Source organism: Coregonus clupeaformis, chromosome 2 (assembly GCF_020615455.1).
Source record: "Coregonus clupeaformis isolate EN_2021a chromosome 2, ASM2061545v1, whole genome shotgun sequence".
Classification (NCBI taxonomy): Eukaryota; Metazoa; Chordata; class Actinopteri; order Salmoniformes; family Salmonidae; genus Coregonus; species Coregonus clupeaformis.
The window spans coordinates 17,012,770-17,025,903 of NC_059193.1; the positions used below are offsets into that span (position 1 = coordinate 17,012,770).

Sequence of the window (13,134 nt, forward strand, 5' to 3'; positions counted from 1 at the left end):
GCATAGTGGTGGCAGCATCATGCTGTGGGGATATCTTTCAGCGGCAGGGACTGGGAGACCAATCAGGATCGTGGCAAATATGAACGGAGCAAAGTACACAGTGATCCTTCATGAAAACCTGCTCCAGAGCGATCAGGACCTCAGACTGGGTTGAAGGTTCACCTTCCAACAGGAGAACGACCCTAAGCACACAGCCAAGACAACGCAGGACTGGCTTTGCGACAAGTCTCTGAATGTCCTTGAGTGGCCCAGCCAGAGCCTGGACTAGAACCAGATCGAACATCTCTGGAGAGACCTGAAAATAGCTGTGCAGCAACGTTCCCCATCCAACCTGACAGAGCTTGAGAGGATCTGCAGAGAAGAATGGGAGAAACTCCTAAATACAGGTGTGCCAAGCTTGTAGCGTTATACCCAAGAAGACTTGAGGCTGTAATCGCTGCCAAAGGTGCTTCAAAAAAGTACTGAGTAAATGTACTTATGTGAATGTTATATTTCCCCCAAAAAATGTTTTATTATTCGCACACATTTCTACAAACCTGTTTTTGCTTTGTCATTATGGGGTATTGTGTGTAGATTGATGAGGGGGGAAAAAACAATTCAATCAATTTAGAATAAGGTTGTAACGTAACAAAATGTGGAAAAAGTAAAGGGTTCTGAATACTTTGCCCTAATCTCAGCTCGTTACCTGTATAAAAGACACCTGTGAGCGAGAAATCTTTCTGATTGAGAGGGGGTCAGATACATATTTCCCTCATTAAAATGCAAATCAATTTATAAAATTTTTGACATGCGTTATTCTGGATTTTTTTGTTGTTATTCTGTCTCTCACTGTTCAAATAAACCTACCATTAAAATTATAGACTGATCATGTCTTTGTCAGTGAGCAAATGTACAAAATCAGCAGGGGATCAAATACTTTTTTCCCTCACTGTATACATGCACCTAAACTAATAAATTGAATGATGACAGATTAAAGACATTCCAAATGGCACCCTATTCTATTTAGGGCCCTGATCAAAGTAGTGCACTATACAGGGAATAGGGAGCCATTTGAGACGCACCCTCTCACACTCCAAGCTCTAGCAGAGGAATGAATGCCTTGTGAAGATGTGGTTAAATTACTTACAGGGTGGGATGTGGTAATCTAATGAAACATATTACACAAACTTTAATCCACAAACAAATGTCAATATGGTGTAAAACAGCATACACTGGGACTCTGTAAGCATTCAGGCTATTCTATCATCTTGTTTTCTTTAATTCACTTTGCTAATTAAAGTGCTATGAGAAGCAGGGAGGGTGAGGCTCCATCTAGCAGACACAGCATGGTGCCCTATCAAACACAGCGAGAGGAACGGAAGGAATGCAGAAAGCCATGTCTCAAATAACAACCGTGAGGATATCTCTCTATCTTCTCCATCTCTCCATATTTTACCCCCCTCCACCTCTCTCTCTCTCTCACCATCTCCCTTTATCTTTATCTCTCCTCCCTCTCTCTCCCCCATTAAAACAGTTTGATAGCTTACTCATTAAAATGATTCTGTTACACAGCTGCAGGGAGGATTGTAGCAGCTCCTTGACTGACGAAGATAAATTAATCTCTGCGTGGTTCTGGTTGTAGTCACAAACACACATTCACAGAACACAAACACTCATATTCCTCCAACTCCTGATGTTCATAATCTCTTCATTAGAGAAGCTATCGCTTTGGTCTCAGTGTCTGTCACACACTCACATGCACTCATACACTCACACACAGGAGGAGAGTCAAATGCCACAACCTTTTCTCTTACTAACCAAGAGTCGATAGACCTCCGCTAACTCCTCTCTTTTGCCTCCTGAAGGAGTGGTGGGGAGGACAGTGTTAATAGATACAGTGTCTCTTTCTGTCTCTGATTATATTTGTCTGTTTTTATCTCTTTGTGAGACCAACGTCTAACAGTGATTGGGTATCTTTTTCTTTATTTTTAGTTTTCATTGTTAGGCTACATCTGTCCTGCCTACAGCTGTGTGCTACATTCAACTGTGGGTGTCACTGATTTACTCGTAATGCCCTAATAATTCTAGCAACAAAAAAAACAAATCATTGAGTAAAACTGTTTATTGAAAAAACATTTTGTAATTGAAGCAATGTTAGCCGCTTTTTTGATCGTTGATCATGAAAATATACGAAATGTAGGAGTTTGTGGTCAAACGACCATTCATTTGGTTTTGATGCCAAACTTCTGTTTGCGTCTCCACTAGGCTATTCTTCCATTCGTGCATTTGTCGATTAAAAGTTAACTATAAAGTAAGAATTAAAACACTAAAGCTAAAGGGGAGTTTCACCCTGGCTCTGCCACGGCATATAGTCATTACTATATTATTAACAACATTACGTTTTTGTCATAAACATCAACATTATCCAAGCCTCTGGTCGAATCGGGAAGTTTCGACTTCCCGTGTATTCGTCTGCTCATAGTGAACCACAAAGTTCAGCATTCATATCGAATGCAGATACCGCCCCGCTAGGTAGAGGGGGCGTGCCCACAAACTTGGTTCATGTCATTGTTTACTTTGAACGACCAACACACAGTAATCTCAGAACTTCTCTAGGAATTATTTTTTTTACGTTTGTTTTTCACTAACATTTGTCATTATGCCCGTGTGGTGTTCTGTCTGGCTGTGCTAATTACAAATAAGGGTGAAAATGAGTTATTCTTCACCGTTCTACTTACCGTGTCCTAAGTTTCACCTGTCTTGTGCTTGTCTCCACCCCCCACCAGGTGTCTCCCATTTGTCCCCATTATCCCCTGTGTATTTATACCAGTGTTTTCAGTTTATCTGGGCCAGTTCATCTTGTCCCGTCAAGTCTTACCAGCGTGTTTTCCAGTTTTCAAGTCTTTCTAGTTGCTGTTTTCTAGTCTTCCCGGTTCTGACCATTCTGCCTGCCCTGACCCTGAGCCTGCCTGTCGTTCTGTACCTGTTTATAGCTGCCTTGGATTTCTGACCCTGAGCCTGCCTGCCGTTCTGTACCTTATTGACTCTGCCCTGGATTACTGACCTCTGCCTGCCCTCGACCTGCCTTGGGCTGTCCCCTTGTATAATAAATATTCAGAGAACTGTACTATCCGCCTCCTTTGTCTGCATCTGGGTCATATCCTGAGTCATGATACTCCCGACGAACAGTTCTTGTGCTGACGTTGCTTCCAGAGGCAGTTTGGAACAAGGTAGTGAGTGTTGCAACTGACGACAAACGGTTTTTACGCGCTAAATGCTTCAGACCTCGGCTGTCTCGTTCTGTGAGCTTGTGTGGCCTACCACTTCACGGCTGAGCCTTTGTTGCTCCTATATGTTTCTACTTCACAATAACAGCACTTACAGTTGACCAGGGCAGCTCTAGCAGGACAGACATTTTACAAACTGACTTGTTAGAAAGGTGGCATCCTATGACGGTGCCACGTTGAAAGTCACTGAGCTCTTCAGTACGGGCCATTGTACTCTTCAGTACTGCCAATGTTTGTCTATGGAGATTGCATGGCTGTGTGCTCGATTCTATACACCTGTCAGCAACGTTTGTGGCTGAAATAGCCGAATCCAGTAATTTGAAGGTGTGTCCACATACTTTTGGCCATGTAGTGTACCTCAGTGGATTCTTTAATGAAGTGTTTGTTGTCATTCAACGATAGATGACTAGTTTTCATGCATATTTTTTCACTTGAAAAATACTGCACCAAACATCTTAGTTAGATGTAAAATTGTGCAACTAAGATCTCTGCAAAAAAGTCAACACTAATTATGACTATTTTGAAGAAGTGGCTACGGCATCTCAAGATGGACAAACAGTACTATTGACGGTTTTTCTCGTTTTTCATGTAATGGTCTTTTAAGGGAGTATGCGAGCACACTCGTTCGGTTCACCCGAAGCCTTTGCTCTCTCTCTATCTCTCGCTCACACACTCTCTCCAGTCATCAGGGGCTATAGCTATGTGTTTACTGCTGTTCTCTCCCTGCTAGAGCTGTGAGCTGTGTGTCTGAATCACCAGCAGCCCAATCCCACACCAAGGTTACAGCAATCCTCATGTTACCCTACCGCTAACAAACATGTTTCCTCTAATATATGTTACAACTCACATGTTCTTCTCCCAGATGATTGTCCAGGCAGGCCACAAAAACTCCAAAGCAATTTCCAGACACACACAAACATGTTCCAGCTAAAACACACCTTATAATATGGATATTAACCTTACCTTGCCACGTGTGTGGGTGCGTGAAAGTGGGGAGGGGGTATGAAGGGCGAGGAGGGGGTAAAGTGGTATATTTAAAAGTCTACCAATCCCTCAGTCAGACCGGACTGAGGGATTGGTAGCTTCACAGCCCGGCCCAGCACACTCAGAATGACATACATTGATAACCATCTCTCTCTATCTGCCATTCTCTATCGCTCCTTCCGCTCCCTCTCTCCATCTTTCATTCCTCATGAAAATGAGCTTTTTTTGGTTCTGCTGTCCTCTCACCCAAACCTTACTGATTCACTGAGTCTGTTTAACCATCCTAATAGTGAGTAACGTTTGTTCGCTTTAAAAGAGAACTGCCTCTGAATTGGTAGGCTGAGAAAGCCTATAGAAGAAGTGTCCTAATACATTATCTAGTACGTATAAAGAGCGTTGTCCGTGTTCTAATGTGTTCTTCATTGTGAGCTGATTTACCCTGAAGCACATTTATTTAATTTTTTTGTCATTTAGCAGACGCTCTTATCCAGAGCGACTTACAGTTAGTGAGTGCATACATTATTTTTTTATTTTTCATACTGGCCCCCTGTGGGAATCAAACCCACAACCCTGGCGTTGCAAACGCCATGCTCTACCAACTGAGCTACATCCCTGCCAGCCATTCCCTCCCCTACCCTGGACAACGCTTGGCCAATTGTGCGCCGCCCCATGGGTCTCCCGGTCGCAGCCGACTACGACAGAGCCTGGATTCGAACCAGGATTTCTAGTGCCACAGCTAGCACTGCGATGCAGTGCCTTAGACCACTGCGCCAGGAAATAGGCCTCTGTTCTGGGTAGCATCTGCAAACAGAAGCTGAGACAAGACAACCCCCCTCCGCCTAATCCACACACACACACACAGTCTCTCACGTTCTCTCTCACACACACACACACACTGATAAGACTGGCAGACACTGTCACACACCTCCCTCCCTCCATTCCTCCCTCCTTCCCTTCCTCTATCCCTCCCTCCTCAGTGATCATGCCCCATTTGAGACTCTTTACTGGGTCAATACGCTCAGATGTGCATCCCACATTCAGCTCCAGACACAAGGCACAGGCTGGAGCCTAGAATGAGAGTTCCTCCTACTGTACCAAGACTCTCTGAGACTAGCGCTAGAGACAGACAGATAGAGAGTGTTATTCTTGGGCAGACTGGTGCCTACAGGCAGAACTGAACTAGCAGTGCTGACTAGGCTAATTATACAAATTCATAATCACTTAACTACACTCTTAGAAAAAGGGTTCTGGGGCCTCCCGAGTGGCGCAGTGGTCTAAGGCCCATGGGGGGTGCACAATTGTCCCAGCGCCGTCCAGGGTAGGGGAGGGTTTGGCCGGCAGGGATGTCCTTGTCCCATCGCGCACTAGCGACTCCTGTGGCGGGCCGGGCGCAGTGCACGCTGACTCAGTCGCCAGGTGTACGGTGTTTCCTCCGGCACATTGGTGCGGCTGGCTTCCGGGTTAAACGGGCACTGTGTCAAGAAGCAGTGCGGCTAGGTTGGGTTGTGTTTCCGAGGACGCACGACTCTCGACCTTCGCCTCTCCCGTGTCCGTACGGGAGTTGTAGCGATGGGACAAGAATGTAACTACCAATTGGATACCATGAAAAAGGGGGTAAAAAAATAAATAAAAAAAGGGTTCCAAAAGGGTTATTCGTCTGTCCCCATTGGAGAACCCTTTTTGGTTCCAAGTAGAACTCTTTTGGGTTTCATGTAGAACCCTCTCAGGAAAGGGTTCTACCTGGAACCCAATAGGGTTCGACCTGGAACCAAAAGGGTTCTACCCGGAACCAAAAAGGGTTCTTCAAAGGGTTATCCTATGGGGACAGACAAAGAACCCTTTTAGGTTCTAGATTGCACCGTTTTTCTAAGAGTGTACTGTGTCACTGTAGCTGAAACAAGGGTACATAACAAGCGTCCCTAAGGAGACTTGGCCATGCCAGGCAAACAGAAAAAGTGTCCCTACGGAGGGACCCTAGAGTCAAATGAGTCCCAATGGACATGAAGCCAGGAGACCAGTATATTAATGTTAGTAGTTCTCTGTGGGGCTGTGGTCTTCAGGCCAGAAACCAACAAACACATAAGGACAGAAAACAGGGGCACAGAAAGTCGCCATATATAACTTCTGAGTATGGAACATTAGAGTATGGAACACCAGATCTCAGAACACAGGAACAGAAGGTTAGAGTTTAGAAAAGCGTCTTAAAACATCATGGAGCAAAAAAAAATACAACTTCAAAGCTAATGTCCATTCTACTCATTTTTAGTTTTATGGAACAGAGGGACAGTTAGGAACACAAGGGGTGTTTCGCAATATGCATACTACCGTGCTCCACACTGTCATGCGCCGAGTGCATTCTCCGAGGACGTTCTCTTGAGTACGTTCTTGTGAGGACGAGAGTGTGGAGAACGCATAAAATATCACATTTGAGAAGCACTCGCACCCCCCCTACTGTAATACCTCACGCTGCCTCCCCATTCAATGAATCTTCTTCCAGCCAGGACAATGGCAACAATAGAGACGAAACAAGATATACCCAAAGCAAACGTTTTACATCATAATTATCAGCTAGCTATATGTGAATCGTAATAATCTAGTTTAACAGGCAAAAATGACCTAAAACTAATGTTATGCAAGGTAGCTAGCTAACAGTAGTAGCTAGCCAGGTTGCCCTATTGACTCAACTATGGGTTTGCAATCTACGCCCTATTGGGTATTGTAGGCAGGTAAACATGCCAAAATTGACACAGAATGTATTTATTAACGTTTTCAAGATAACAAATAATTGTTGTCAGGCAACATATGAGATGTGAATGGGCAACATTTCATTCCGAAGTCTATTCCGAAGTCTAAGTCATTCCGAGTTTATTTTCTCTCGCTTCAGCTCAAATAATGGCCGCCATTGATTTCAATCAATTTTGTGTCGTTTTTTACAAGGTTGCGTCATATTTCTGTCCATACTATTCGTTGAAGCTTGCATCGATGCATGCTTCGAAATGTGTACAAGCGGAGTAGGCATCCGAGAAGTGCCCTCCGTTTCGCATACTTTGATTTGGACTCATGCCGACCCTCCCGTGCTCCAATTTGCATGCACGGAGCATGGTAGTATGCATACTGAGAAACACCCAAGGACTCAAAAAGAACAACAGAATATAGAACAGTAGGGGACATAGAGTTTAGACCCTGGAAGGGACAGAACAGAGTGTTTTGAGACCACTCCCCAGAATCTCTGCTCTGTCTCTCTAAACACACCATGAGACATTCATGCAGAGTGATGGGAAGACAGCTATGTAAGGTATGCAAATCACAAGGACTTCTCTCTCTCTCTCTCTGCCTCACACACACACACACACACACACACACACAAGAACCCAGACAAACAGATGTAACTACTGGCGGCCATCTATCTCTTTTAAAGTTTAAGACCCAGACCTTCACGGGTATCCTTTTAACTGCCTGTCAGAAAGCAATCCCAAGGTGAAGAAATAAAGGACCCATATCCCAATAATGTCGCACTGATAGATGTGGTTTTAAACGGCTATGAGTAATACATGTGCGCTGTTCTACAACTCTAAACAAGTGTTGTGTTCTTTAAAAGTATTTTAAAATACCCCCAAAATCCATTGTGAAGACAGAGAATGCGTCTAAAGTGGCACCCTATTCCCTATATAGTGCACTACTTTTGACCAGAGCCCTATGGGCATTATAAAGGCAATAGGATGCCATTTGTGATGCAGATAGAATGTATTTGACCACAGGAAGAGTGTTCCAATATTTCAAACACATTTTTCAATATTGTGTTCAAAGCCAGTTTAATCATTTAGTGTTTTACTATCCTGTTAAGTAGTGGAGGCTCCAGATGGAATAAAACTAGTACAGATGTTCTGTCTTCACTCTTACATCAAAGTATAGTTGTGCATATTACCTGACCTATTTCAGCCCAAGCCCACCAACAGAGAGAGAGAGAGACAGAGAGAGAGAGAGAGAGCGAGAGAGAGAGAGAGAGAGAGGGGGCAGAGAGAAGTGAGTGGGAGAGAGAGAGGGGGGGGGCAGAGAGAGAGAGAGAGAGAGAGAGAGAGAGAGAGAGAGGCAGAGAGAGAAGTGAGAGAGAGAGAGAGAGAGAGAGACAGAGACAGAGACAGAGACAGAGAAGTGAGTGGGAGAGAGAGAGGGGGGAGAGAGAGAGAGAGAGAGAGAGAGAGAGAGAGAGAAGGTGGGCAGAGAGAGAAGTGAGTGGGAGAGAGAGAGGGGGGAGTGGAGAGGGCCAGTAGAGAGAGTTCAGACATAAAAACAATGCCACAAGAAATTATACATTTTACATGAGGGAGTTCAAAAGCGAAGGTGACTTTCTAAGGCTGACTCTCCATCTTAATCCATGTGTGTGTGAACACAGTGTGAATGTTCCCCATCTATTGCTACTGTATTCCCTTCACATGTGTGCGACTGCATGCTGATGTTAAAGCAGTTTACAATGCCAGTCTTTCGCATTTTAACACACCAGCTCTCCACCATCATGTGACTGGGGTTTTAACCCCTTCTCCCACCCTGCATCACTGGGCTCAGAGTGTGGGTGGGTTAGGTTGGAGGTAGTGTAGGGGGTGGGATAGGGTAAGGTAGCATGGTAATGACGGTATAGGGGCTGGGCTGAGATGACGTGAGTGGTTGATAATCTATACTCCTGTGGTCAGACCCACCCACACAGCATCCATCTCAGGGCCCTAGTGTTTAATCCTAATCTAATCCAATGGCTAAAACCCTATGTCACGTCACAGTGGAATACTCTAAATAACAGTAACACCACTGCTGCTACACATGTATGTGTATTCATATACAGTGATTGACCTCTTACACAGATATAAGTACGATTGGTTATGTAAATCCATATCTTCATTAGGCTCTTTGGCTCAAAGGCAAACAGAACAATATGTTCTCATATATAGAGTTGTGGTGTAATGCACATACATGTATACCATGCAAGCAGCTGCTGTATTTTACCATGCTGCTACTGGGCAGTACTGTATGCCTTCCTCCTATGGATGCCAATCACAGCGTAAGTAAGTAAGTAGCCTTGCACAAGCGCAGGAGCCAATCTCCTGTTTCTGTAGCGAGGCAGCTTGATGTCCAAGTACACCCCCTGGACAGAGCACTAGTCTATCACAGGGCCTTTCCCCCAATCTATCATCACTGCATTATTTACCAAAAGGCTTGGTGGACCTCTTTAAAGTCACATAGATCACATCATTACGCAACATAAGCAACATTTAATTAAAGCCACAAAAATACCCAATCAATAATACACAGGATGAGGCAGGAGAGGTTTCATTTACATAAACTAGAGATTAAAGAAAGTGAGAGGCTAGAAAGTCTCTCAGGAGTTACTGGTGACCATGGGGGGAAGGGAGGGGGAAGAAGGGAAAGAATGAGGTGTTGCATAGGAATCAGAGAGAGATTCATTTATGGACAGATGCCATGCAACTCTTCATATCGTATTGATCCAGGGAGGTTAGAGGGAGGTTAGAGTGAGGTTAGAGGGAAACAATAAAAACTGAATTTCATTAGAAAAAGTAATATCTCTTTATTGCTCCACCGTTAATCTTACTCTTCAGATGCATTTCATAGGGGCGGCAGGTAGCCTGGCGGGTAGGAGCATTGGGTCAATAACCGAAAGGTTGCTGGATCGAATCCCCCAAGCTGACAAGGTAAAAATCTGTTGTTCTGCCCCTGAGCAAGGCAGTTCCCCGGGCGCCGAAGATGTGGATGTCGATTAAGGCAGCCCTCCGCACCTCTCTATTTCAGTTGAATGCATTCTGTTTGTCACGCCCTGGCTCTGGGGACTCTTAAATGTTGAGCCAGGGTGTGGATTTTCTATGTTTTGTTTTCTATGTTTTTGGTTCTAGTTCGTTTTGATCTATGTTGGCCAGGGTGGTTCCCAATCAGAGGCAGCTGTAGCTCGTTGTCTCTGATTGGGGACCATACTTAGGCAGCCTGTTGGCATGTTACTTGGTGGGATCTTGTTCCGAAAGGTTTGTGTTGTAACCTAGGACTTCACGTATCGTTTGTTTATTGTTTTGGTTCGTGTTGTGTACTACTGAATAAAGAATGTACGCTTATCACGCTGCGCCTTGGTCCGCTTCATCTGTCAGCGATCGTGACACCGTTGTACATCTGACTAGGTATCCCCCTTTCTCTAGAATACTTTTAGAAAGTATTGTAAATTACCATAGATCAGCCATTAATGAAAGTTAATGTGTAAATGATTTGATCACTAACACTTGCCTGTATGCGTTGCATGGCCTCATGCACAAGAGTGCCCGATCAGAGTGGGAATAAGGAGTTTAAAGTCTAGAAAAAGCTAGCCTGCGTCAACTATCAGTCAGATTCTTAAAAAGACCTGTCTGTCTATCAGACAATGGCAATTCTAGGACAAGTCTGCTTGAGACCGAAGCACTGTCTAAACACACTCAAAATGTCTCTTTCTCTCTCCCTCCCTCTCTCCTTTCCTCGGTCCCTCCCTCCTTCCCTGGCCAGTGATGTGAGTGGAGTGGATAGGTGGGGACAGGAAGAGTGTCCGTGTGCTGTGCTGCGTCACAGTGGATAAAGTAGACCCAGATGTCAGGGATGTTGAGGGGGAGGAAAGGGAAGGGGCGGATTTAGGCCTAAGCATGAAACATACAGAGAATCTCACTGCCGATAGACTGCTAATAGGTACTTATCACAGTCGAAAGGCCGTTCCTTCTCTTGCTAGAACAAAAGCGGTACCTGCTGCGTGCGGACCCGGTAGCGACGAACTTATCGTTTTCTACTTGTAGAATCGCAATGCTCGTCAGTGGCCAACAACATGACTTTGAGCCAATCAGAGAGCATGAACCCCCATGTGGGGGAGCCAACAGGAGTGACAACAAAAATGAAAAAGGCATTTTCTCCGTACATCCACGGATGAGCCAGTCACACTTCATATACAATGTAGGCTATGAGATAGTAGCTAGCTAAGTGCACAGACGCAATGCACACAACACTAAATACTTCCTCCAAGCTAGCTAACCACTGTAGCTAGTATTGACATTATAATTAAAGATTAGCTAGTTTCCATGAAACAGCTGCATGTGTCAGCTGCCAAGTTAGTGCAGTGTCATTAGCTTGCTAGCTACCTAGCTATGTTGTGCTAGCTAGCAAAACATTTTGCTATGGGCTGGCACTGGCAGTATGGGATTATTGTTTCTTCGTCATCTTGCTGTGGCCATCTGGATTTCTACATGTTTTATGGATTTATAATAAACACCTGTAATTTAACTGTAAAAATGTATTACCTTTAAATATGCCATGAACACAACCAGTCTTGACGTGTTCATATGATTGTCAAAGAAATCACTTCAAAATGTAGGTTACCTTGGCACATTCATCCAAAATAATTCAAGCATCCGTCCAGTGCACTGTGCACCCGCCAACTTTCCTACAATTCGCAAGTGGCTGAACCTATCTTACCGGAGAAAGCATCCGAGCGAGCGAAAACAGCATCTCTCTGTCTTGCTATATGTAGCTCATGTATCTGATGCTCTCTGGCCAAATAGAGTATGACATGCCATGGGCTACACATGGGTCTCGATCACGATGGCAGTATTATCAGCAGCACCTGTCTTTTTACTAAAGATATGCTTTAACTTAGGTCATTTTTATGTAAAAATTCAATCTTCTTTCTTTTTCTTTTCTCTGCCCCACACTGAAAGCGCCTCATTGCTGCAGCTTCATTTAAATGAAAGTCACGTTTGCAATCATATGAAACAATGCACGTAAACTCTGTCAGTGTGGAATAGTCCATTATTATGAACCTGTGGATGATTAATGAAACTTGTTTCCACTATTATGAGAAAAACTTGGATTAATATTGATATGAAATATATGCATATGTATTGAAAGAAACAATTGATCTATTATGAATTATTATTCGGCTGTTTGGATGAATTTACTTTTTTGGAGGCCCTTTTTGTCAACAATGTGGCACAGTGGCCAGGCAAAACCATTTCCTTTGCAACTTTTAAGCTTCCTGCAGATTTTGCTGCTGCTGAACCAACCTACTGAAGGGGAGGGGACTCGAGCAGAGCATGGAATGCCTCAAACAGATACATTATTTAAAAATATATATATTACTAGTATTATTTGTATTAATTATGCCCGGCTCATGAGGCCCCTTGGTGATGTGGCCTGACGCAATTGCCTCTTCTGCCTAATGGTAAATCCGCTACTGGGGCCGGGAGGGAGAAGGGGGCAGTAAAAAGAACGAATTACATTATCCCTATGAATAAGCACAACGTTGCCACACACATTTAACTACTTGAAATGAACCCCAAAATTATGATCTGCACATGCAAAATTGACCCCAGAATTACCTGGAAATCCAAAAACTAGACCTAGCCTGCTTTGGTTTCCTACGTAACTGAATAAACTCCACTCCACGTTGAAGGAAGTTTCTGATGAACTTGGACTGGAGTTTAATCAGATAGTGTCCCACCCAAAACTCAAACCAGAGTAAGTAGCCTATCAGGCTTATAGCATACATGACGCCACATTCTCCAAACGGACATGCAACATCGTTCAACAGAGAGAAGTGGACCTGGAGCCCGCCATACCTTTGAAAAGGACCGCCATCCATAGATAGATCCCAATCGAACACAGTCCAAAAAACTTGCTGCACCGCATCCTTGAGTTCACAGGAATCCGACGTCCCGCGAGTCTTCACTGGCAGCTAGATTGAAATTGTTCGCTCAGCTCGGATACGAGCGCTTGGCTGGGAAGGGGGGAGAGAATGAGTGCAGTAGATATAGTTAAATACATTTGCGTGTGCACGCTGCTTAAAACACATTCTCGTACAACCGGGCGCATTGTCAGA

The 13,134-nt window shown here is 44.2% G+C and overlaps 1 protein-coding gene across 1 annotated transcript in view; it reads right to left on the minus strand.

Annotated features, from left to right (window-relative positions):
* LOC121533628 (neuronal acetylcholine receptor subunit alpha-7-like) overlaps positions 1–13,134 on the minus strand; it is an 82,438-nt gene extending 69,304 nt beyond the window's left edge. The window contains exon 1 of the mRNA XM_041839747.2: positions 12,875–13,134. Within this exon, the coding sequence (XP_041695681.2) occupies positions 12,875–12,944 (70 nt within the window). The 5' untranslated portion in view covers positions 12,945–13,134. The remainder of the gene's footprint in view (positions 1–12,874) is intronic.